Source organism: Polistes dominula, unplaced genomic scaffold (assembly GCF_049000335.1).
Source record: "Polistes dominula isolate Pdom_NZ unplaced genomic scaffold, Pdom_raw_medaka contig_49, whole genome shotgun sequence".
NCBI classification, from domain to species: Eukaryota; Metazoa; Arthropoda; class Insecta; order Hymenoptera; family Vespidae; genus Polistes; species Polistes dominula.
The window spans coordinates 3,592,012-3,619,396 of NW_028300914.1; the positions used below are offsets into that span (position 1 = coordinate 3,592,012).

General features: G+C 27.3%; 6 protein-coding genes across 18 annotated transcripts in view; 2 read left to right on the forward strand and 4 right to left on the reverse strand.

Moving 5' to 3' along the window:
* Positions 1–148: 148 nt before the first annotated feature.
* On the forward strand, positions 149–3,558 carry nAChRbeta2 (nicotinic acetylcholine receptor beta2). The gene is made up of 12 exons (XM_015325888.2): positions 149–437; positions 574–731; positions 841–885; positions 980–1,089; positions 1,261–1,441; positions 1,547–1,703; positions 1,817–1,944; positions 2,029–2,204; positions 2,280–2,432; positions 2,532–2,641; positions 2,760–2,872; positions 2,956–3,558. The coding sequence occupies exons 1-12, from the start codon at positions 335–337 to the stop codon at positions 3,166–3,168; spliced, it is 1,647 nt and encodes a 548-aa protein (XP_015181374.2). The 5' UTR covers positions 149–334; the 3' UTR covers positions 3,169–3,558.
* On the reverse strand, positions 3,339–9,698 carry Su(var)2-10 (E3 SUMO-protein ligase Su(var)2-10). 5 transcript variants are annotated; one of them, XM_089169754.1, is made up of 10 exons: positions 9,193–9,698; positions 7,967–8,025; positions 6,774–6,940; positions 6,129–6,227; positions 5,886–6,030; positions 5,525–5,812; positions 5,339–5,440; positions 4,864–5,104; positions 4,328–4,744; positions 3,339–4,147 (listed from the first exon to the last, which is right to left on the reverse strand). In XM_089169754.1, exons 1-10 carry the CDS (start codon positions 9,200–9,202, stop codon positions 3,933–3,935), a joined length of 1,743 nt encoding a protein of 580 aa, XP_089025880.1. In that variant the 5' UTR covers positions 9,203–9,698; the 3' UTR covers positions 3,339–3,932. The 5 variants fall into 5 exon arrangements, with proteins under 5 accessions (XP_089025880.1, XP_015181367.1, XP_089025879.1 ...); XM_015325881.2 differs by having other exon boundaries at positions 7,967–8,063; XM_089169753.1 differs by lacking the exon at positions 9,193–9,698 and having other exon boundaries at positions 5,339–5,434.
* Positions 9,699–10,234: 536 nt separating this feature from the next.
* On the reverse strand, positions 10,235–16,546 carry dbo (Kelch-like protein diablo). Of its 2 annotated transcripts, XM_015325877.2 has the most exons (7): positions 16,293–16,546; positions 15,920–16,034; positions 15,341–15,723; positions 14,937–15,252; positions 14,131–14,828; positions 13,670–14,012; positions 10,235–13,559 (listed from the first exon to the last, which is right to left on the reverse strand). In XM_015325877.2, exons 3-7 carry the CDS (start codon positions 15,655–15,657, stop codon positions 13,368–13,370), a joined length of 1,866 nt encoding a protein of 621 aa, XP_015181363.1. In that variant the 5' UTR covers positions 15,658–15,723; positions 15,920–16,034; positions 16,293–16,546; the 3' UTR covers positions 10,235–13,367. The 2 variants fall into 2 exon arrangements, with proteins under 2 accessions (XP_015181363.1, XP_015181362.1); XM_015325876.2 differs by lacking the exon at positions 15,920–16,034.
* Positions 16,547–16,698: 152 nt separating this feature from the next.
* LOC107068989 (uncharacterized) lies at positions 16,699–18,580 on the forward strand. 2 transcript variants are annotated; one of them, XM_015325874.2, is made up of 5 exons: positions 16,699–17,002; positions 17,250–17,440; positions 17,548–17,715; positions 17,797–18,285; positions 18,405–18,580. In XM_015325874.2, exons 1-5 carry the CDS (start codon positions 16,877–16,879, stop codon positions 18,514–18,516), a joined length of 1,086 nt encoding a protein of 361 aa, XP_015181360.2. In that variant the 5' UTR covers positions 16,699–16,876; the 3' UTR covers positions 18,517–18,580. The 2 variants fall into 2 exon arrangements, with proteins under 2 accessions (XP_015181360.2, XP_015181361.2); XM_015325875.2 differs by having other exon boundaries at positions 16,774–17,018.
* A 2-nt stretch (positions 18,581–18,582) lies between these two features.
* On the reverse strand, positions 18,583–20,730 carry LOC107068988 (uncharacterized). The gene is given in 5 exon segments (XM_015325873.2): positions 18,583–18,827; positions 18,929–18,987; positions 18,990–19,680; positions 19,788–19,958; positions 20,152–20,730. Coding segments are annotated over 5 exon segments (1,299 nt in total). The 5' UTR covers positions 20,332–20,730; the 3' UTR covers positions 18,583–18,629.
* Positions 20,731–20,872: 142 nt separating this feature from the next.
* The window catches only part of LOC107068986 (uncharacterized), a 30,446-nt gene continuing 23,933 nt past the window's right edge, over positions 20,873–27,385 (reverse strand). For 2 of the 7 annotated variants that reach the window (XM_015325868.2, XM_015325866.2), the window contains 2 exons: positions 26,964–27,221; positions 20,873–25,692 (listed from right to left, as the gene is read on the reverse strand). In XM_015325868.2, coding sequence (XP_015181354.2) covers positions 24,482–25,692; positions 26,964–27,221 — 1,469 coding nt within the window. In that variant the 3' untranslated portion in view covers positions 20,873–24,481. Of the gene's footprint in view, positions 25,693–26,088; positions 26,863–26,950; positions 27,222–27,385 lie in introns of those variants that run through there. The other 5 variants (XM_015325869.2, XM_015325867.2, XM_015325871.2 and 2 more) reach the window with 4 other exon arrangements.

The following is a 27,385-nucleotide window of genomic DNA, read 5'->3' on the forward strand; positions in this document are numbered from 1 at the left end:
GTTATGTTAAATAGGGCAAAACCTAGTAAGTATAATACTTTTCACCTCTACTCTAAAGAAATATATAATTCATGATCGCGCCAAAATTTGAATTAGTCGCGTAAACTGTTATAGCCAATCATTGACTTCTCTTTGCACATAGGGGTAATGGCGCTAACTTCGGATATCGATCTAAAAGCACTTGACTGCATTTACAGTAGTTTACGGGATACCCGTGTTCTGCTTATCACGTTTAATTTTTTTTAATATTGCACGTTTTATAATTTTTTATTCTTATTTTATATAAATTAAGTTATATTCTAAAACTGCCGTCACATTATAAGTTTTATATTCAATGTTCACAAAGTACCCCACCCATTTATACTCGTACGTGCCAAAAGCTTATAAGATGCAAATACTTGCATTTATCGTGTTTAATATTTTCAGTGTTGTGAATGGTCAGTTTCTAAGTTTATTCAATTGAAAAAAGAATCTTATTATAAATTAATTTAAATATATTCATTTCGATAATGTAACATACTAAATATAATTGATAGAAACAGTAGAATATTAAGAAATTCATTTTTGTAACAGGTGCAGCAGCTTTGAAAACATATGAAGCAAATCCAGATACAAAACGACTTTATGATGATTTATTATCTAATTATAATAGACTTATTCGACCAGTCATTAATAACACTGAAACTCTGACAGTATGGCTGGGATTAAAACTATCACAACTAATCGAGATGGTATAATATCAAACCTACTATTCAAATTAAACAAGAGAGTGATAAAAAACGATGCATTTAAGGATAAATAAGTATATTGATACTTTTTATTTATTTTAACATTTTACAGAACTTGAAGAATCAAGTTATGACAACTAATGTCTGGGTAGAGCAGGTAAGATATAATAGTATAAAGTAGAAGTAATAGTTTAATTATAATTTATTATTTAATATTCTCTACACGATTGATTATTATTTCTTTTCAATAGAAATGGTTTGACTACAAATTACAGTGGGATCCAGAAGAATATGGTGGCGTTGAAATGTTATATGTGCCTTCTGAAAATATATGGCTTCCAGACATTGTGTTATATAATAAGTAAATAATATCAAAGATATAATTCTTTATTCAATTAATCTAGAATTTTATGCTATGTTGTCATTTTTATTATTATATTTGTTTAAATATCATATTGATTTTTGTTTTTATAATAGAGAACAAAATATGGAACACAAGAAAATGATTTTTTAAACTGTTATTATTTGACAGTGCTGATGGAAATTATGAAGTAACACTTATGACAAAAGCTACACTAAAATATACAGGTGAAGTGTCTTGGAAACCACCAGCCATTTACAAGTCATCCTGTGAAATTAATGTTGAATATTTTCCCTTTGATGAACAATCCTGTATTATGAAATTTGGTTCATGGACTTATAATGGAGTTCAGGTCATAAAGTTTAATAAATGTTTCATTTATCTTGTTACATATATTAATATATTTTAGTAAATTTTTAATTTAATGTTATTTTCTGTGTGCGATCCTTACAAACAGGTTGATCTAAAGCATATGGCACAAGAATCTGGTAGCAATTTGGTAAAAATTGGTATAGATCTGACTGATTTTTATTTATCAGTTGAATGGGATATTCTTGAAGTTCCTGCAGCTCGTAATGAAGAATATTATCCTTGTTGTAGTGAACCATATTCTGGTAAACAAAACTTTCCACTACTTAATCTATTTTATTAAAGAAACAATTAATATTATCTAATATAAATAAATTGAAAAAATTATATTATTTTAACTTTCTATATAATAACGCAGATATTACTTTCAATATTACAATGAGAAGGAAAACTTTGTTTTATACTGTAAATCTTATAATCCCATGTGTGGGTATTACTTTTCTTACGGTATTGGTATTTTATCTTCCAAGTGATTCTGGTGAAAAAGTAAGTTTATAAAAAAGATATTAAGTATATATATAAATATAAATGATACTTATAAACTATAATGTTTTATATTTATTTGTCTAGGTCTCATTATGCTCCTCCATTCTTTTATCTTTGACTGTATTCTTTTTACTATTAGCTGAGATAATTCCACCAACATCATTAGCTATACCACTTCTTGGAAAATATTTATTATTTACAATGATATTAGTAACTTTATCTATTTGGATCACTGTGTGTGTTCTAAATGTCCATTTCAGGTAAGAAAAATAAATGATATTAAATAAAATAAGTTAAATATATAATTACACATATAAATGAATAAATTATTTAAGATCTCCTTCAACACACAATATGTCACCTTGGGTAAGACAAGTATTTTTAAATTGGATGCCAAGAATTTTAATGATGCGTAGAACACCATATTCTACACCTGAATATGATGATACATATATCGATAATGGATACACTAATGAAATTGATTCTAGGTATGTTTATATTAGTAAATTATATTATTTTTATAAAAAAAAATGTATATTTAATATAATATCTTTATAATGGTAAAATACAATTTAATTTTGCAACAGCGTAAGTGATTATCCTTTAGAACTGAAAGGTACAGACGGATTTGAAAATGTTACATCTACATATAAAAATATAAGAGAGGATGATGCTCGACATATACCTCACGCATCCGGTACACTTTTAACTTAATTTTATATCAAAGATTATTCTATTATTTAATCTCAGTTTATTTATCTTATAAGAAAATTATCATCTATTTAATAATAATTAATATTGAAATATTATTCTAGTTACTGACAGTGAAAATACAATGCCCAGACATTTGTCTCCAGATGTAATATCAGCATTAAAAGGAGTTCGTTTTATTGCACAACATATAAAAGATGCAGATAAAGATAATGAAGTACAGTTATATAATAATATTTGTTTTTCTTTTTATATACTAAATAATATAAATGTGCTACATTTACATATGTATATTTATAGGTAATAGAAGACTGGAAATTTGTAGCTATGGTTTTAGATAGATTCTTTTTATGGATATTTACATTTGCATGTATTGGAGGTACACTGGGCATTATATTTCAAGCTCCCAGCTTATATGATACAAGAGAACCTGTGGACCAACGACTTTCTGGAATATCATTACGTAATTATATGTATCCGCCCAAGGAAGATAGTTTATTACCAGATGAGTAAATTCTGAGACAACTTCATTATTAACATAAGATTCTATACGAAGACGTATTAACTGCGTAATCAATCTTTATTCTAAAAGTAAACATCAATTTATAAATATTTTAAATTGATTAATTTAAGTACTTATGATTAAACCAAATCAATTCATAAAAAGGTTTGCAATACTAAAATATACACAATTGTAAATCTTTATTAGTAATTAATAGTTGAAAAAGTGATACAAAGCGAATGCGCATATACATATATACATATATACATATACATATATATATGTATGTATATATATATGTTTGTGCGATAACATACGTAAATAATGAGAAAACAAATTTGCGTATATATATTATATACACTTCTTTGCTTTTGATGTAAATAAATAGTTTACATTATCCATATTATTGTAATAAGATTTGAGATCATCCCATTTAAGGAAGTCTTCGCTTATAGAAAGGTAACTTTATTTTTCACATAATATATTGTTTGTGATTTTTTACTTTTAAGTATATCGAATACAGAAATAATAATGGTAAAGTTATCTGTGACAATGAGGTTCTATAAAATAAAATATATATCGGATAATAAAATAAAGGAATGCTTAAATAAATGATAAAATTAAATGAATAATCTTCTATTTAGAATTATGTCAAAAATAATATTATTAAATGTTTTCTTTTTTGCACATTGTGTATGAAATTTATAATGATCAAATCGCAGATCAAATAATTCCTTCTTAAATTTTAATATCATTATTTTTTCTATAAAGACAATTATTCTAAATCGATTACCATGAAATTTAATGGTCCACTTGTACTGCTGATAGAACTTGTTTGTGATTTCTTTTGAGGACTTGAACTAATATGATGCTTTTTTGTACTTTGCGTTGGTACAGAATCTTCGTCATCTTCTTCACTATCTGATATTAAATCAATGAGAACTGTACGTTTTTTTTCCTTTACTATCGGTAACGTCGGACCGCTTTCATCTAAATAAAAAAGAAATATGTATATATATTATAAAAATAATAATTAAAATAAAATATACATATAGAATGATTTTAGGAGCGGGACTGTTCTTTTTTTAAGTAAAAATAAAAAAATTTCATCGAAATATCAATTTAACATTTTATATGTAATTTATCATGTAATTTATCATCATATCTTACCAATATCAACTGTGTCGACATCAATCTTGTGATCTTGCACATTAGCTGCTACTTTTGTTTCCGGTTTTTCTCTATCTTTTTCTTTTTTTAACACTAAGTTCTCCCAAGAACCATCTTGAAGCAATTGTATCTCATTGACATCTGGTAATAATTTCTTGGAGTTTAAAACTTCTTGAAAATATCCATCAATAACAAGGTTATCATATAACGCTGGCTTATCACATACTGGACAATTCCATGTAGGCTTTCTTTCATTCATTTGTAAAAATAATGAAGCATCAAAACATTGTAAATGGGAGCATGTTAATGCTCGACATGGTGTATTCATCCTCATTTTTCCCAAAGGACATGCTAATGATACTCTGAGTGATGTTGTAGCTATTTCACTATCAGCATCTTCATTTAATTTTTCTTTTACTAAAAATTAGAAAAAATATTAATATTAAAATACATAATTAAAAAAAATAACACGCAAAATGTTTCAATGAGAAAAGATTAAATATTTTATTTTTAATTCATAAAATAGGTTTACTTACTTAATCCTCTAGTATAATCAGAGTGCCTAACACCTTTGTTTTTTAATCTTAATAATAACTCTGAACTCGAAAGCTTTCTTACAAGATATACAGCAATTGCATATCGTCTACCAAAATCAGATGACCAAGAAACATTAATCTGATTTCCCACTGTAGGCGATAATTTAACCAAAGGACTGATATTTACAGGCCTTGGTGGTCGTTTTGGTTCGACACCAGGTTTATTAGTAGGTATGGGATTCTAAATAAATATAATGAACTATTAAATTTAATAGTTATCATATGATTTTAAAGATCTTTGTACAGTAATCCGTACATTTACATGGATTCATTTTAATGCTTCCATTTACGTGCTGTTTTTGTTCATATAAATAGAGAGATTATTGGAATTTACTAATAAAGACCTATGTCATTTTAAGAAATTATATTTTTTTATAAAAATATATATATATTTATTTATTTGGGCTTTACTTACAGGTAACTGACAGATTTTTCCATTAACTTTTACAGATATATTTGGTGGAAAATAATCTTCTTGTTCACATGATGTTTCTTGCAAGCAAAACCTCATCTGTACCTACATTTTATATATCCAAATAAAATTTAAAAAAATTAAATAGTATTCATGAATTTATATATATTTCTAGAATAAGTAATTTACCTGTACCATGTAATCCATTTTGCTTCCATTACGACAATCTCGAGAACTAGCTATGTCAGTCGACTGTTGAGGTGTTAAATGAAACATAAATGAATTTTCTTGTAATCTTACTGATCCTTGTGGCATTAAACTTGATGGCTTTAATAATTCGGCCATTAAATCGAAAAAAGGTAATCTTTTAAATTTTACATCTGGATGAACAGGGTACTGTCCTGAAGGTATTTGTAATGGAACTGGCAATACTTTAGGTGTATATGGGGGATACGGATTGTATGGTGTATTTGTTCTCTAAAATAATAAATTCAAATTAGTTTATATGGATTATAATAAACCATATGGAATATGTATAACAATATTATACTTGTGGTGCTACACTTGTATACCCAGGAGACTGATATACTGCAGTAGTTCTTGGATTTTGAGGTAATGAAGCTTGATGGGCAGGTGGAAGTTCTTTTTCAGAAGCAACTGCACTTTGTGCTTGTTGCTGTTGACCAATAGCTTGTCTACAGACATTTTATATAAACAAATTATATTGTTAATATTGAAAATATTTTACCAAAGAGAACAATTAATACCTTGTATAATAGTAATAATTAATTACCTTGTATAATAGCTTCTAGAATGCATACTTTGATCGATTTGAGTATCTCCAGTTGTATCCGTTTGAACATACATTTGATGTGCTGCTAATTGATCAGCTCTATATAAAATAATATTATTATATTTTTAAAAATATATTTACACACATATATGTAAATATTCAAATATCTCAGAAAAGGTCGAACTTTCAATCTATGTTTATTAATTGTAAAACTTCTTTTAAGCAGTATATGTTCTATATTCTATATATATATATATAATAATTATCAATTATTTGTACACCTTAAATATATATGAACGCATGTACACTATTTGTTATATTTGAATGATTTATTTTAAAGAAATAATGATTAATTTAATGTCAATAAATTTCAGACATCTCACATCCTGAATTTAATGAACCACGAAATTAATTAAAAAGAATAAAGCTGAGCATACACAATACATTTTAATATTTGGGTTATGTGCTAGTAGTATTTTTAATTTTTCAATTGAAAAGATTCTTTTTATGTATTTTCATAAAACGAAAAAATGATGATAAATTCAAATATTAATAATAATAATAATAATAATAACAATAATAATAATAAGTTACCAAAACAATATAAACTCAATATTAATATCGAGAAACATTTTATTTACTTACTGTATTGTCTTGTATAATTCTCGTATTTTAAGCTGGACTGGATGTGATCTGAGACGCAATAATTCTAACGCTCTTGCTTGTAATTCGTTTTTTCTGCCAGATTTATTTCTACCAGCAAAACCCAAAAGCATCTGAAGCTCAGATACTCGGAAACTTAATATCATATTCTGTAATGAAAATCAAATCATGTACATGCGTTTACATTTTCAAACTTCCATGCCAAATAGAAAAGAACATGCTTGATATATTATACAATTGAATAGAATATATATAATACCTAGAAATTTTAAAATAAATAATATGATTACGTTTATTGAAAAAAAAAAAGTAAATGCTGGACAAAAAAGTTAATAATTTATATTATTACAAAACTTCGACAAATATAAAAGCAACAAATATGTATATCAAAAGATTATTATAATTATTAACAATATTATATCATACTTTTAAAATATTAAATTAATTTTTATAAATATATTTTTAGGGATTCAAAATTCTTATCTTTACTATTATTTGTACCATCTTTAATATCTCATATATTATATACTTGTAATTTTATAAAATATGTAATATAAATTTACTATGTATCAAATGGCTAAGGACATTGTATGTATGTATGTATGTGTATGTGTGTGTATATGTAAAGATATATACACATATATATACTTCCATATGTATATACATACGTATATTTTCTATATATATATATGTATATATTTGCATATGTACATACATACGTATTAAAATAAAATACCATAAAATAATAAACACACGATTAGTAAGGTCTATGGTAAATTTAAATATAGATTAAAATAAAAGGACACACAATCTGAGAAGCGACATTTTTGGGTTAGCCATTGCTAATGAACAAAAATATATTCAATAATTAGCTTTTACTAATTAAAATTGATTACCTTCCATTATTAACGTTTGATTGTAATATTTTTGCACAGCAATAATATTTTTACAAATGAAACACGTGACTAAACAGCAGTTTTTTCTACCCAACAATATTTTGTGTCAGTATACAAAATATACAATCAAGTAATAATTAAAACTACAAGAGGGCAACATGTGTAGTCCAATGATGCTAATCACAGATTCGTATTTCAGTGGATTATTATCCCTCAAATTACCGCTGATAAATCATCTATATATTATTTACTAAGTTGTCACAACAATATTTTACGTACCTCTAATTCCTCTGTTTCCGCCATCTTCTTATAGGATTTTTTTTGAGAAGCCGTCTTATCTAGATTTTGGTCAACTTTCTATAGAAAATATCTTTCTCTATTTTGTATTAGTTTAAAATAATGCAAATCACATAATTATTATATTTGATATTATTTTGAATATTAAAAAAAATTTGCACTCTGGTAAATGGAAATAAATTAATTTTTTGTTTTATTTAAAAATCACTCCATAGCTTATTTCAAATGTAAAATAATACGAGGTTTTCTAACACTGTTGCTAAAAGTTTACAAATTAATTAGATTATTAACATTCTACATTTTGTTTAAAATTGTTTCCTACACTTTTCCTAAAAATGTTTCCTACACTTAATCGCGCACACCTCGTACGCCCAACTTGAATTTGTATTATATGAAAACCTAAAGGGACATAACTTTATCATCTACATTCGATACAATAGTAGAAACCAGTAGGGACGAAACAATAATAAATATACTTTTAACAGTAAACTGTTATATTATTCAGTAAAAAATTACTAGATTTTTGTATGATAAATTTATTTAAAATAAACAAATATAATAAATAAATATTAATTGTTTATGTACTTCACTTTTCAATTAATAAACATTTAAAAATGATATTATTGATCAATATTTATAACCTATATAAAAAAAAACATTGAATAAAAATATTGAATCAGTTTTTAAATATATTTATAAATAATTTCAATTAATTGCTAATAAATTTTAATTGGCCAATAACTCGTCTGCAATGTAGCTAACAAAAATTAACTTGTTAAATATGTAAAACACTTTAAGAAATTAACAACAATAAGATTGTGTACGAATTAATTGATCACTTTTAATAATAATTACTGTAAAAGATTTGTAATTTAAGTATTAATGGTATATCACAAACATAGGTTAAGAACGACATAACGTTATAAAGTCTGCTGTTGGCTATACTGCTGATTAAAGTTACATAATCAAAATTAATCGAAATATGTCCAAAAGTTTATATTTCTATTTATTTTTTGAGTTATTATGTTTATAATAAAAGTTATAAAAATATAAAAATAATTATTTAGTTGATCAATAAGTCCATACAGTTTTTGCAGTTTATTTACTTACAAAAATCCCTACGGATTTATTGGTCAACCCTTATATTTTAAAATTTAAATTATTTCAGTTTTAAAAAAAATCAAAATTTAATTGGTTATAACTTTTACCTCTTTTCATTTTCAAAAGTATTTATAGTTGTCTGAAAATTTATTTGCAGTTTGGGAAGACGCCATTAGCCTATCCTCGCTTATAATGTTTTCGAAATCCACAGAGTAAGTTTTTTTATGACACAGTGTATGATTCAAAATGTACCTATGGATTAGAAAAGTGAAATTTTCTGTCAATGAGAAAAATACTGTAAAATGAGTAATTTAGTTATTGACACCGAATTACAAACAAATTTTTAAGCAACAGTAAATATAATTATAAACGTATTAAAATAATATTAATGCTTTGATTATTTTGTTTTTATAATAGTAATTGAGTAAAATAAAATATTAACAATTTTTTCAATCATTTGAGTGAATTTTGAACAAGATATGCATTAAAATAAATATTTGAGAAAAAATGTATAAAAGTAGCACTGCTTACACTATAAACTTATTTTACTGCGCAGTTCTCCATCTTAAGTTTTTTGGACTTCTAAGAAATGTATTTTGTTGATAAATAATTATGTGATATTTTCTTGCATTCTCCTTGGAATAATTTATATTTATGTGTATTTTATTATATTGTTATTAACATTTTTATATTTATTATAATTCTTTACTATTATGCATTATAATAGTAAAATGTACAAATTTATCATTATATAATATTATATACAATTGTATCATGTAAATAAAAATAATTAAAATTTATTTTCTTTTTATGCATTTAATTTAAGATATATATTTTAAAATATATATTAAAAGAAAGATTTTAAAAATAATCTATCAGAATGTTGAATATAATATGCATATATTGAATATTAACAAATACTTCACTAATAACTGTAATTTAATAACATTCATATATATGTATATATATTTATGAAATATTAATTTAATTATATAAATTGAAGCTAACAATACTGTTTTTATAACTGTATATAATAATACAAAAAAAAAAAATAGGATATTAAAAATTCAAATGATTGAAATAAAGAGTCAACATTTCTTTAACATTCTCATATTCTCATATTTATTCATGAAACCATCTTTCAATAAATGTTAAGTCTAAATTTTCCTATAAACAAATTGATGCATGTAATTACTATAAAAGTTTCTAATGGAAATGTGTTTGTTTTATGTATGTTGATATTTTAAAATCTTAAACCTAGGCCAGTCTTGCTTAGTGAACATTATTTTGCAAAGTATATGTAAGATCAATTTTCAACATATATATGTATGTATATATATATATATTAATGGAATGATTGAAGAAATAAATTGATATTATATAATAATTGTACAAATTAAAGAATGAATTAATGGATATAAATCAACATGAAACATTATATTGATTTATAATTATATTCATTTTTCATTTCAAATAAAAGTATACTATATCAGATATATCTTTTACAGATAATCATTCAATATATATATATATATATATTTCTCAGTTTATAATTTGGAGAAACACAGTATTTTGCTATATATATATATAGCTATAATTTTAATATTTTATAGTAATTTGTACCATTTGAAATATATAAATCTATTAACAGAATTGTATTGGTGTGTTTTTGATCTGGCACGATAGCAAACAATGCTTGTGCGAATACAACTTACATTCTATATAATTAATTTCTTTTTTGATTTACTAACTAATTAAAAAATATGCTATGACTGGCAGATTTTCATGTATTCATAGAGAATATTATATAAAAAGAAATGAACGGAGAATAATGTAATAATATGTATATCAATAGGTTTATCAGAAAATGCTACATTATATTATTTGAATGTTTTTATATTAGACATGCATCCTGCTTTTCACAACAATCTCATATATGTAACAGAACAAGAGAAAATTTGGATACCTTCATATGGTTTATTTATTTAATTATTTATTTATATAATAGTCGAATTCTTTTTTTATAAATTTGTTTGTTCAAATAAATAAATTAACAATTAACGTTTGTCATGATTAGTAAAATATTGCTTATATGCAGCCAAATTTGCTGTTTCTTATTAGATTATTATCACATAAGTTACAATATGAAATTGTTTCTTAATGATCCCTATCACCATTTTGTACATCAATAGTACTTTTCTATGCATTTAGAATAAAAGAATTTTATATAGTGCCTTTTCTGTAATTTTATGAAAATTGATAAAAGAATTCCATCAATACAACAGCTATGTAAATGTTCACTTTTTGAAAATGGTGTTGCTCTATGATCTTATATTCTGGTGTCTTTGTTATTATATACACCTGAAATTCATACATGTTTTTAAAGTGTCGTGTGATATATTATCTACTTAAAATAAAACAATAATATGCTCCTAAGAAAATCCTCTACTTCTGTTAATTTTTGTGTAATGAGACTGATAGCTTGATAACTATTAATTTGCATTTTTTAACTTTAATAACATAAAAGGTGTTATGCATATTTCAATATGCATTGCTTATTATAAAATGTATTGTGTGTTTTAGTTCTATTGCTTTCATAATATCTATAGATACCAAAAAAATGATTAATAAATAAATTTATATTCTAACAAAAATAGAATTCATCTTAAGAAAGATAAATGTTTGATTAATTTACTAATCTATTAATAAATGAAAACTTTATATAATTCAATGAAATCGTGCATGTTTTTATCATTGTTTAAATGTATCTTCTGTTATCCATAATAAAAACTTGAGTATCTTTTACAGAATGAAATTAATGCACATCAATAATTTAGCGCTTATCTCTAAAACTGGAATCTATGTTTTATTACATGCTGAGATACAAATAAATTTTATATGAAAACTTATCAAATAATATAACATTTAATCAATTAAGAAAAAAGGCAGTAATTTATTATAAATAATATAAATTTTAATATTTAAATAAAAAGTATTTTCTTCACTTAATATCATAAATTAATTAAATTGAAAAATCAGTATTAGGCATTGTGTTAAAAGCTGATACTTTAAATTTAACATAAAAATAAAAAATGATGAAACTATACACATAACGTATAACTGAAAATTATACAAAAAATAAAATATAAAGATAATTATATATATATATATATATTATTTATGATGATATAGTTGCATGTTGTGAATAAATTTCAAGTAAACATCCAATGTTTAAGCATTTTTATCACAAAATGATGAGTGATATAACTATGACAAAAAATCAATTTAACAACCTGACATTTACATAAATTGATCAATCAGTCTCATAGATACAAAAAAAAAAAGAACATAAAAATATACATTTACTTTGGTAGTTTCTTAAAATAACTACTAAAAAGCAAAATATCCATTAAATATTACTTCAAATAATCAAATTTGTTATAGTATGCACAGATTATTGACATTATCCAGTATATATACATTTGTTGCTATTATAAAGGACTGGCATGACAGCAACACTAAAGTAATGAAAATACAAGAAGCAATACTGGATTATATTGCAGAAATAAGATAATCAAATATAAGTCTTCATATAAGAAATACATTGATACCAATTAATTAGAAATACAAAACAATATTTTAATGATTTTGCATTTTTTTTTCTTCCAAAATAGTTCAATTTTAAATTTTAGAAATATTTTTCCCAAAAAATCTCAATAATCTTTCAGAGTAAATTCATATATAATAATGTTATATATATATTATTAATTAAATTAGAATAAGTAATAAAATAATGTTTTCAATCAGGAACCGATTCTCAATTAATCTATTATGTAATTACAAATCTTGCTACATCATATGTTAATGTTGGTATTATTGAGGCATCTTTAATTTTCTATAAGTGGACTCATTATTATAACAATATGATACTCTCTGGTATCATAAAAAATGATTTTTCGATGCAAATAGACGTATAGATTGATTCTATACTTATATTTTAGATATCAGTTTCGGTCCCTGATATAAATTATGATTGAAAATATTTATACAAAATATTTTTTTAAGAGATAGACTTCATCGGCAGAAAGGCAAAATCTCTTTGTAAAATGCAAATGTTTTTTTTTCATATAATGCTCATTGAACGACGGTACCGTTTTCTAGAATTAGTTATAACAATAGGAACCGATATTGGAGCAGGGGGAGTTACAGGTGTAACAGGAGTTACCGGCGTAAGAGGAGTCACTGGCGTTTCAGCCGTTTGGGCTGAAGAGGGTAGCCTGAGCTACCAAATATAGTTTTCAGTTTGTGGAGCTCGCATAACTCCCACACCTCCACCAAGTCGTCTATAATTCATACAACCACATAGTTTCCACTGATTTTGTTCTGGATCGTATACTTCAATCGTTTTTAAATATGCTGTTCCATCAAATCCACCTACTGCATACAATTGACCATTCACTACTGCTAAGCCAACCTATTTCAAAACACGTGAGTAAATAAAATTAATTAAAACAATAAAGAGTAAAGGTATCTTAAAGCATTAAGATAAAATACACTTAAAAATAAATGTATAAATATACATACTCCACTTCTTCTCGAAGTCATGGCTACTATAGGGCTCCATGAATTTGTATGAGGATTGTATCTTTCTGCGCTAGATAACTCCATACAATCATCGCGTCCTCCCACAGCATAAATTAAATTATTAAATACTGCACAGCCTAAATGTTTACGTCTAGTTGACATTGGAGATACTTGAGACCATTTATTGTGTCTAGGATCATATCTTTCTACAGTATTTAAAGGCGATTGTCCATCGGACCCGCCGATAGCATATAAATAACCACCAAGCACAGCAACAGCTACTCCTAATCTTCTTGTAGTCATTGGCGATACTTTTGACCATTTGTTTTCTTTAGGATCGTACCTAAAATAATTTGTTAATTTAAATAAATCATCCAATGAGAATTATAAATAATAAATAATAACAGTATATTTGCACTGTATGTGTGTGATATTGTAAATAAAATACAAAAGTAATCTACCTTTCAACGTGATTAAGACATTGTACTCCATCTTGACCACCTACTGCATAAAGATAACCATCCAAAACTGCAACACCTACACTCGTTCTACAAGATGTTGTAGGTGCAACATCACACGACCATTGATTTGTTTGGGGATCATACCTCTCTATACTATTTAAATAACTTTGTCCATCATGTCCGCCAACAGCATATAGTAATTCATTTAAAACCGCTACTCCAACACCACATCTTCGTTTACTCATTGGTGCAACCATTTTCCAATCTCCAGTATTTGGGTCAAATCTTTCTACACTTGCAATAGCGTCACCAGAACACCAACCACCAACAGCAAATAATACCTCGCCTCTTCTCGTAGGTTTTCTAGGACGTGTTCTGGGTCCTTGCATTAATGGTCTTTCTTGTGGTAATAATAAGTAATTTTTTGCTTCGTCAACTAAATCTCTACATGCATCATCCGAACGAACTAATAAATCTGATCCTACAGTGCCTACTAAAAATTTTGGACTTAAAAGTGGCAGTCGCACGTGTTGTAAAACTTGTGCTAAGTGTTGTCTTCTTTCTGTTACATTATATTTAACCCAATTCATTACAGCACTGAAAACTTGTTCTTCCGTTCGTACATTTAATTCATCCGATGATATAATATCTACTAATTGTCCAACTGGTAATAACAGAAATTCTTCACTTTCCATCACCTACACAAGAGAATAAGAAAAATATTATAGTATTGAAATATTTAATCAAATTGAAGATTAATAGTTGAAGAAATATTTATTAATTTGTTAAACTTAGTTACAAATTACCTCTTGAAAATTATGTTGAGTAAATTTATCAGCAATACGTAAAAGTTCTCGGCATGAATGAGTATCTGCGAAAGCTCTTATACCCAAACAATTCGACGGATCCAATTGTCGTTTTAAAAATTCACAGCATATATCTTGAATTTCTGCTAGCTGAAGAAGGCACGCTGCTGGAAGGAGAGTTTGGACATTTGCTTCCTCGACAATGATGTGCGAAGTGTAGCAAAATTCAATGAGTAATTCCATTGCCAATTCATCTATGTCACGTATTGTAACTTCAGTTTGACGAGATTCTGCTAACTCTCCAGTAAACATAGCTCTGTAATACAAATACAAACAAATTTAACATATGTGTTGTATATTTTGTATTATTTGCATTCAATATTTGGAATAAGAAGGAAAATTACCTGAAATAAGGACTGCAAGCAGAAAGAATGACTCTATGTGCAAATATCTTCCTAGAACCAATGTTAAGAACAACGTCACATAATTCTCTATGACGACGAAGAACATTGAGTTCAGTAAGCATAGCACGAGGATGCTTTTCCGATGTATGACTTAAACGTGCTGGAGAGGTAGCACGTTCTACAACCATGTCACCCATCCTTTGTGAGGATGGGACACTTGCCCCTGGTCTCCCTGACGCACCCCTGGTCCCTCCAGCTAGCTGGAGGCGCAGTGGGGGTGACGCCCAGCCCCACACCGAGTCTATCTGCAACACCATTCACCGACCACCACAAGTATCGAAAGTACCTGCAGCAGCTCTTCTTCTACTGTGTACTACCTTTCCCTAAAAGTAGATATTATATTAGAAAACAAGAACTACTATACCTAATCCTATTTTATCACATTTTATTTATTTGATATTCAATAACTAGTTTGGTATAAGACATATAATTAAGAAATAAATAATAATAAGCATAAAATAATTTTGAAATTAATAGAGTAAATTAAGATAATATTGAAAAAATATATTATACACTTACTTAATACATTTATGAGATTTTGTATAAAAACATTTATGAGAAGTTTGTATAAAAAAATAGTTGTAAGTAAAACATCTACAACTTAAGGGTTTGAAAGTTATTCAGTTGTACAAATCTGTGAAATTTTAAAGAAATACAAAATCATTTTTATAGATAAGAAACAACAAGTCAATTTATCATTAGACGTTAACTTTAATTATCTGCATCAATTAAAAAGCAAATTGGTACATCATCTCTTTGAGTTTAATTGTATTGTTTTGTATACAATAAAAAATAATTAGAAAAATTAAAGAGTATAGCAAACAAACAAATGTGTTTGAAAAAATGAAAATTTGTAATATAAAAATGACATGTCAAGAGAGTGTGTATTTACTTTCAGTTCGTTCTCAAGCCCAGTGGCATTAAAGAGCTCTTCAGTTTATAGTCTTCGTTTATACTATTGAAGAAAACAAATTCGCCATGTAACACAATTTGTTTTTAATATAACGTTACGATAATATCATAAAGAAAATGTTATAAATTAATCTACTGCGAGTACCGCGATATTCGACGCGGGTAAACTTTCATTTTAACAAATATCACACGAATTGTGGATACCATTCGTATACACCATGATCGTCATGGACTGATCAAACATATATATATTCAGTCTTATCCAGCTGTATAGATCATTGTACACATGACAAGATTATTACTAGATTATTATTACCGCATAACATCTAGGGAATTTTTTTATTTAGCTAATAGAAAACAATTTTATTACTTTGTTGTTAATATTTCAATAATAATAACAATTAATACAAAGACATTTTAAATGAACAATATATATTTACAAATAATTATAATATATTATAACTTATTATTGTGTACATAAATAATATTTGAAGCATTGAAATTATTTGACAGTTATATGTTTATATGTACGAAGCATAATATTGGTTTTATTAAAGGTACAATATGGCCGACAATAACAAAATTGTGTCAAATGAACCTGCTATAACACAACTTTCTCATCATGTACAAGAAAAATTATGTCGAACACGACCACCTTATAGACAAGGGAAAAAGTTGACTGCTGTTAAGGTAGCTTCGTAAATATGTATCCTTTTACAATATCATTTTTGTATATTGTGATTTTTTAGGTTATGTTAACTATGTATATTTTGTGTGAAAACAATTATATTTATATTTATAAAAATTATGTTTTATGAATTTTTTTCAAAAATGGATCACTTTCATTATAAACGGTCCATATATATATATATTTACATTATAATAACTCTTTTCATTTTACATATATTTTCTCTAACACATCACCTCCACCCAACAGATATATACAATTAATGATGAATCTCAACATTTGATGATTTGTGATGTACCACAATTGCAGTTAAGACAAGAAATAAAAAAGCTTATCTGTCCTTATGGAGCTGTAAAAAAAGTTCATGTAGTTTCTAATTATCCTACAGAAGAATTTACAGAAGCATATCATATACATTACCAAGATATACGAAGTGCAAGGTTTATATTTAGAAAATCTAATTATAATTAATTGAAATAATTTCATTTTTATTTATGTATAGCATACATAACAGAATTTTCAACATCATTTACAATATACTGTACAGAATAGCAAAGCACTTCCTTGATGGCAAGAATTTTTACGGTGGTATTCTACATGTTTTTTATGCTCCTGAATTGGAATCTATATCAGAGACAAGAGCAAAGCTTATGCAACGTTATAAAGATGTGTCCGTACGATTAAAACGTAATAAACAAGATTTTACATATAATAGGTATGCGTGAAAAAATTATCAATATCAATTTATTTATCATAAATCAATGTTTTATAAAAATCTTTTTATTTATAATGTTAGGGAATTATCACAAAGACAACAAACAGTAACTTCACTGCCTTTTCCTATGAATGAATTTAAACAAACTAATTATCAAGCTAATTATCAAGCTAATTACAATGAACCTTTTTATTATAATGATCAGCAATTAAACTATGAATCTAATGCAGTAACAGAAAGGAGAAATATATATAATACTGAAGCATCAACTTCAACAACTGTACAACCAGTTCAATCTGAAATAGTAGATACTGGAAATATAAATGGTGCAGAAATAAAAAATTATGATAAACCTAGAAAAATAAAAAATTACAAAGGACGATCTATTAGAGATAATTTCAAGGTTAAAGTAATTAGGCCATCAATTATAGATACTAGCACTATTTTAAAATCCAATGTTAAAGATAAAAATGTATCTAATAACACAGATAAGACAGACAAAAATACTGTTATTAAAAAAGTACCGGATAATGATGGAATTAAAAAAAGAATTATTTTAAAAAATTCAAGGTAGTGTATTTTTTTAGCATAATTTTTACATTTATACAAATACAGATAGAAATTTATCTATAAAAATTTATATTGTTTAAAATATATATTAGTAATATTAATAAATATTAATTTTTCAGTATTAAACAGTTAATAAAGCCGAGTCAAGATCTTCAAAATTCAATACAAACAGTTAAATTTCAAATACGATCGGCTTTACAAAAGCATAGTGATAAGAATCACTTGTCCTAATTTAAAAAAAAACAATAATATAATAAATAAATATATTGTTAATAATAAAAAATGTTTGACAATATCATTAATCAAAATTGATTACAGTTTATTTTATATTTATAAATAATTATTTAAATAATAACTGTTGAATTAATATCCCATTTAATTCCATTATATTTTGACTTATCATAAGATTTTTTATGAGGTGGTGTATTTTCACATTGTATCAAATTATTGCAATTTTTCTTTTGTAATACATTTTGAGGGGAATTAGTCAATACTGTATCTAATTGAGCATTATTACACCTGTTTCCAAGAGGTGTTCGTTTCTAAAAACAACAAAAGAACAAGAATAAAAATTAAATGAATATTATTATCATAAGAAGTATTATTTATATTTGCACATAATATATAAATTGTATATGAATACCTTTGAAATTTTATTTATATTTTTATTATATAATATAGGAGTTTTTTTACTTGTTTTTACTTTTTTTTATCACCCAATGTATCTTGTACATCTTTAATTTCATCTTCAGTTGTAATTGTAAGTTGTTCAGATATTGATTTATTTCTTTTTATTATATTATCATCATCATCAAATATAACTTCAATTTCTTCTTTAGATGGACATGAAAATTTTTCTTCATCATTTTTTTTATCATTATTTTCATTAATCTCAAACTGCTCTAAATTTTCAGATAACTCTGAATCTTTCCATATTTTAATCCTGTTTATACTTGTAAGATCTCTATTTTGTGAGTTTTTCGTATTATAAGTAATATCATTATTAACATTTTCGTTATTCATATGATTAACATTATCACTTACACGTAATTTTGTTTCACTATCAGAATGATTAAATTGCAAAGATTTAATAGCTTCGCATGTTTCATCCACTACTGCTAATATTTCAGGTGTATCAGACGATGTTGTTTCGCAAAACAAATATCTTGGATGATTATTTGTTTTACTACACAAGCCTTCTTCATTTTCTTCAGATTCTGTTTGTAAATATTTCTTTGTTATTTCTATATTAATTGGTGTTCTATTAAAATCTGTAGATGGAGATCTTGGATCATAGTTGAAACTTTCAATATGTTTCAAGTTAGCTAATGGTAATGTTTCTGTATTATTTTTAATCCCAAGAGTTGGTGTTTTGCAAGATAATAAGTTATCAACCTAAGTAATAATAAATTTAATATAACTTGTTATATATGATTCATTCAGATCAATAAATGTTTAAAATATATTATAATGATAGTAGAGTTAAAATGTACATAACTTACCGAAATTGGTGTTCTGGGCTGATTAACAATTGGTGATCTTGGATCAAGATAGTTATTTAATGTCGAAGGTGACATCGTTGAATCAAAATTAGTTTCTAAATACGGTTTCTTCATATTTTTTGTTAATACATCAACTATCATTCTTGTATTATTAGGTGATGTAGGATTAATCTATTAATTTTTATTTTATTATTTTTCTTATCATTTATAACAAACACAAAGAAAAGTATTTATACAAAAATAAAACATTAATAATTGGTGACAGCAAATATTGAATAATTCATTTCTCTATAGTATATTTTTAAATAAATTCAATTATATATAAATTATAAAAATATATTGTATGAATTTGATAAAATCTTACCTTTATTGGCGTTCTATATATTTCAGTAGTAATTGATCTGGGATCTGTCAACAATTGTTGATTTGTACTTGAATAATCACACTCTTTATCTAAATTTGATTGTTCCGCAGTTTCAGCTATTTCTACATTATGTTTTTCTTCACTATCATGTGACAAAATTCTGCTAATATAATTACCCATAATTAATTTATTTTAGTAATTCTTTAATTAAAGTATATTCAACGAATTACAAATATTCAAGTCTTCTAACGGTTTCTTTCGTATCCCTATACCAACAGTTAATTTGCCCGGTGTTTTACTACACTGAACAGTAATGTGTATAGAAGAAGAAAAACCCGACGCGTACATATGAATGTACTAATATCATTGGTTAAACACGAAATAAACATTCAAAATTGATTGGTTAAGATTCAAATGTAATACCAATATACAAAATCTAAAATTTTGTAAAAAGACATTTCTTAATATTTAATTTTATGTTTATTGCTTATGTATCTCCACTAATAATCTATGCAGTGTAATATAGAAACATTGGTTCATGGTATGTCAAATTTATCATAAATTTTTTAAAATTAATGCGTTGGATCTGTCTTTCATTGTATTAGCATCTAAGGAAATATTTAACATAAGTTAATTATTAAGGAGCCAAGGAGCATTTCGTTGGTCTTAATTTAAGAATAATAATTGCAAATTAATTATAAATAATGAATAAATCTAAATGTTCATTTCTGTAAATTTACTTATATTTCTCATTAAAATTTTTTAGATTATATTGGAATAATTGTCCGGATATACTTATTACAAAATTCTAAAACTTTAACAAATCATCTTACATTAATAACTTGTAATTTATTATTTGATTCTCTTACAATATTCTTCTAAATATAAGTAGTTTGATTATAATGAACAAATATGGATAGCTAGTTCCCATATTACAATATTTATACGTTTTTATAATCCTAGATTCGGGAAGAGTGTGGTACCCCTTTTGGGTCCCTAATGTTACGGTATTGAGCACTTCATGCGCTCAATTTCAATCAAACAAATAAAGTGTCACAGCATACTTTGATGTAAAGAAATACACAAAAATTTACGATTTGGGGAAAACAAAAGTTCATAAAATTATGATTGGTCATTTATTAATTAATTATAATTTAGCCATTTTTATTTTGACATTACTTTAATAGCCTCATCGTACTATAATTTGCCCACTTTTTATTTCCATCACATTTGATTGCGATTACACGTTTCTTCTATGCTCCTAAATATTTATACGTGTATCAGCAATATACAGGGTGTTCAAAAAAAGCATGCAATATTTATATGTAGATAGATCACACTGTGTTGAGTAAAAAAGTTCTAGTAAACATCGAAAGGTCAATCGTTTCCGAGATATAAACATTTTTGTTTATTAGTATCATGATTGACTTACTTGCTTCCATCGCATGCGTTATTTACTGCAGTGTTTATAAATCGCGTTCTGAGATTAATCGTGGATCAGCAATTGTAGCTGTTAGATAGTTACGAAGTTTCATTGAAATGTCGGCATATTATTCAAACGAAGAAATGGCAGACATGCATTTTATGTATGGTAGTGCCAATGAAAGTGCTTTAGCGGTAAAACGTCTTTACGCGGAAAAATTTCCTAATCGAAGGGTTCCTTCTCATACACTCTTTCAAAAACTTCACTAACTACTTTGTGAATCCGACTCATTTAAATCTTGCTATCGAAACTCTGCCAATGTAGAGAATCGTATTTTAAGAATTATAGAAGAAAATCCCGGAACCAGTGTAAGAAGGATATCTGATGCCACAGGAATCGGTAGTACTTTGGTTTGGAGAACGTTTCATGATCAGTTACTGTACCCATACCACATCCAATGAGTACAAGTCCTCACTCTACTGGACTGTCAAGCAAGAATAGAATTTTCTCAGTGGCTACTCACAAAATGTGCTTTGCAACCCAATTTTTTATCTTGCATTTTATTTACCGACGAAGTTGCATTTACACGGAATGGAATAACAAATGTCCATAATAATCATGTATGGGCAAAAGAAAATCCTCATGCACTTATTGAAACGAATCACCAACACCATTTTTCGTTAAATGTTTGGATAGGTATTGTAGATCACCTCCTTGGCCCTGTAATACTCCCAAATCAGCTTTCAGATGCTGATTATTTCAACTTCTTGGTCAATACATTACCTCAGTACTTGGATGATATGCCTTTGGCAGAAAGATTATCGATGTGGTACATGCATGATGGAGCACCACCTCATTTTTTACGCAATGTGAGAAAGCATTTAAACACGGTGTTCGGTCAAAGGTGGATTGGACGTGGTGGACCAGTTGCATGGCCTCCTTAATCCCCCGATTTAAACCCTTTTGACTTTTTTTTATGGGGTTATTTAAAAAGCCAAGTGTATTCCTCGCCAATAAACAACGTAGAAGAATTACGTAACCGAATCCACCATACTTGTCAAATAATTCGACAAAAATGGGGAATTTTCGAGAGAGTTCGCGACTCTTTAAAAAGAAGATGCCAAGCGTGTGTAGAAATGGATGGTGGACTCGTAGAAAATCTTTTGTAAATAACGGCAATTAGGTAGAAAGTCAATCATGATAATAGCAAATAAAAACGTTTATATCTCGGAAACGATTGACCTTTCGACCTATGTTTATTAGAACTTTTTTACTTAACACAGTATGCCCTATCTACCATATAAATATTGAATGCTTTTTATTGAACACCCTGTATAAATCGACGAATTAATAGATATTATAATAAGAATTATTACAAGTCGATTTAAAATTTGAGGTTAAAATAAAAATTGATATTCTTATTACTATTTATTAGCAGTTTTAAATATTTGGCTGATAATAATGAGTATGCGTTTGAAGTGTGACTTAATAAATTTTATATTAGACGTGCATGATTTAATGTAATATACAGATCAAATTATTTATAATATTTTCTTATAATAAATAAATGCGAGTTTATTACTTCTTTCTTAAATTTGTTTTGAAAGAAAGGTAATATGACAATTTATTTTTGCGCCATTAAATTATATCATGGAATAAACACGAGTAGTAATGTTTAGAATACTGGTACCTTTGTACTGTATTTAATACTTTATCAAATATTTCAGTAAGTTAATATGGAGATAAGAGATTTAATATGATCTCAAATTAAGAGTTTATTATTATTTATTATTAATGTTAATTTTAATATTAAAAAGGAGTATTAAATATTTTATAATAAAGACTGTGGTTGTTAAGAATGTGTAAGTTACTGATAATTTTCATTACACAGGGGAAATTTAATTTAATTATAATTTAAACTTAACATATATATCTTTGATTTGCTACATTTTATATGAAAAACATTTGTAATAAATTTAAATAAAGCTTTTTTACTTTTTTCATTAACATTATTAATTAAAATTATTATCAACTTGTTGGCCAATTTGAGTACATATCGTCAGTAAATCTATTGGGATATATAAACATTTTCTTAATATACTAATATAACAAATATAAATAAAAATTAAGATTTAGATATTAACATACACAATAATATAAATCATTTTTAGATTAAGAGAATACTTCTTTGCGTGAATTAACTGTAATAGCATTTTAATAGTTAGTACATTAATTTCTACTCTACTGCATTTGAAAATATAAAATTTATGGAAGACTTGTTTAATAATAATAATAATAATAATTATAATTATAATAATAATAATAATAATAATAATAATAATAATAATGATAATGATAATAATAATAGCATACTGAAATAAAGAAAGGAATCAGGAATCAGTCAGCTATCACAGATAATTATTTTTAAAGAAATGTATTCTCTATTGTGTATATTATTTACTAAATCAAAACATTTTGTTTATAACTATTACTTTTAATTATATATTTCACTCAAGTATATTTAATTACTTTCTGACATCTACTTTCATGAGATAAAATTATCCTTTAATGCTTAATGTTCTTGACGACATGCATTCATAGTGATTGACAAAATGGTAAGAACTTTCAAACGTGTAAAATCACAGTTTTTATATACTGCATATTTGTAATATGAAATTTAGCAATCTAGTATATATCAGCAATCATCGAATAACACGGATAAGTATATTCGATTAGCTATATACTGATAGCTAATGTATTCTTTATCTCCAACAAAATGCATCATTTATTCTGCAAGATCGCTCATTATTGTGAGTATACAGCATTATCCTATCCCATGGACGATATATCTTGAAAAATTAAAGAGATTAAAAAGGTTGCAATCTAATTTTTTTCATGTTTTATATTTTATTCCTGTTCTACGCTAATGTCAACAGTTTTCACTCTGGAAGAGTCAGTTGGAAGTAGCCGAAGTCGTTCTGGCTCTGCATCAAGCATAATGATACACATAAAGCTTTTACCCGAAGTTTGATCTCTTGGATAAATTGTTACAGGTGCAAACTTATCAACAGAACCATCGACATATGAGCAAAGTTTCCTATATACTTGAGGGAAGTGCCTCTTAAGAGAAACGCCACGAAGTTTTAATTGTCTTTGAATATTTGTAAAGCCAATTTCTCTTGCTCTTCTAGATGCATTCTGACCAACGCTGGTGCTAGTTGGCAATGATGTAAGAACAAGCGTTTCTGGCGAGTCCATTTCCCTGGTAATGTTGCATGGCGACGTTGTTTGTTGCTTACCTTGTGGTGATGTAGAGAAATTTGGCTGTCTAAAAGCTGAATCCAAACGAAGTTTGGCGCACCGTGATACTAATTGCCGTTCCCATTTAACAGCACCGCTTGTTGGTACCTCGCTAACAACGCAAATTGCAACATAAAGGACCAATCTGGTGTCTGGGTTGTAGGATTTACAAAGCCTCATTACTTCAGCATAGAGCTCTGCACCCATTTCACCAGGTAAGAGATCTGACCATCTGATGTAAGTAGGCTCGCCAAGCTCTGGAAAACCATTTCCAACGAATCTCTCTGCTGCTTCTGGACTTGAAAAGAAACATTTGACTGCGCCACGTCCATGGGAAGCATAACCGCGTTTAGCCAAGGCGGAGATGTGCCTTAAAGTTCTTGGATCCTCCTTTGCTGATGATAATACTTCTTTGCAGAGACTACCAGCACGAGAATGCAAACAGATTCTTCTATGTCGCTGCCAATGAGCCCTTCTACATTCTCTTGAGCAGTACAAGCAGGTGCAATTATGGCAGCTCTTGTAGGATTTTCTTGCTTCGAGTAAAGTGGCAGAATTAGTGCATTTATTATTTCGACAGTGCACTATCTTGTCTGTAGCATTCGTTGTCAGACCATTTCTCTCTTGTTGAGCATTATCGAAGGAGACCCGTCGTCGACGATGCTGACCAACAGATTTTGATTGCAAGGAAGCTGATGAAGTTTTTGAAGATATCAGGTCGCTCCCATCGCTCTTTCGTCTTGTCAGCTTTACTGCGTCACACGAGCCACGTTGATCCTCGTACGGTTCCTGTAGCTCGAGCGTGCTTCTAACGGACTCTGCGACATTTCATTAATTTTCGATATCGTCAGAGTAAGACATAATTTTGAATTTAAGCGATAAAAGGCAAGATGGGATAACAATAAGCTGCGGAGAAGGAAGGACACCTTATTTGTCTGTTTTCTAATACAATTCTATTATATTTACCTAAGAACATATTTCTTATTGATTTTTAGGATGAGATAGGTAATAGACAGGAACAATTAACACAAGGAAGATACTTAATTGGTGATGTCCTTGTGATTTCAACAGACTTTACACTTCTACCAGGAATTTTATAACTGTTGCAAACATAATTTTTTCTAACACAGGTTGTGGTGTAATAATTCAAATCAAAACGTTGGTTTTAATCATGCATAATAAATTATTTACCGTTAATAGCTATCTCAATGTAATTCGTGCATTCATAAATATTTATTTATTCTATCAATTAAATTAACTACATAAATTGTTATGTTCATTAGGTAAATCGATTTTGTAAAATTATCAATATTCCCTACGCTATTACTAATTCAAGCTTATAATTGTAACAATTATACATATACAGGTGTTTGAACGTTTAATATATCTATATCACTTTTTGTTTTCCGTTCGATCGAAACACACACACACATTTTTCATTTAAAAATACAATTTTAATTCATAATGCTTTAATAAAATAATCTTTTACAGATATAGAGGATACTCCAGTCCGTCGTGACGTGATGATAAACGATTGTCCCGTTGATACTCGATCCCAGAAATCTTTTTCTCTTTTGATATTCATCGAAGATTTTTACACATTGGTTTCTATTTCGAACTTTGTAGTGATTGCCACTGCGCACTTGGTATCGTTAATAAGATATATTTATAATTGTATTTTAATTATTATTATTATTATTATTTTTTGATTTATTTTTTTTTTGAACATCTCCTCTCTTTTTATTATTTCTTCGGACATTTAAAAAGTGCCCGTTTCGATCGTTCGTGTTGATTCTCTTGTACATTCGTTTTCTTATTTAATTGCGTTGGCTCCATCTTGCACCATTATCGTATTAAAGCGTTAAGCATTATTTCGATTCGTATTATAAAGATTCGTCATTTATGAGTAATTTTTTGATCGTGTATCTTTTTTTGATAAAGGAGTTCTACATAATGTATATTTTGATGATTACGTCAAGTGATACAACCTGCGTATGTACAGATATACATACACGGTATTAGAACTCAATAGAAATTTTGTTGAGAAATTTGTTGTGCGTCAAAACGTAAACTTACATAGTCCTCCTACCTTGGAGGTCTTGACGTAGGTCGCTGCAGCTTTTCCCGGCTTTAGCATTAGTCTGACCAATGTTAGATCGATGACGCATGGACGCCGAAGTCGCAGAGCTAACTACAGGACCTGGTCCAGGACTAGGTGTACGCGACGCAGGTGGCAGACCCAGAAGGGAATCAAGGACATCCTCTAGAGTCGTTGACCCGGGGCTTGGTTTGTTTCGCGGTACAGCCGATGTCATCGTCATCTCGACCATGTCACCCTGTCCCGAATCTAATCGATTTTATTGAAAGAAAAGAAAAAAAAATAGAGACAAGGCACAAGGTCACTCTCTTAGAAGAAGCGAATATTTTTATCTGTTATATCATCTCACTTCCTATTCCCATAATGCTATTTAACTCGTTATTTAATCATTATTACATATCGCGTTTATTAGT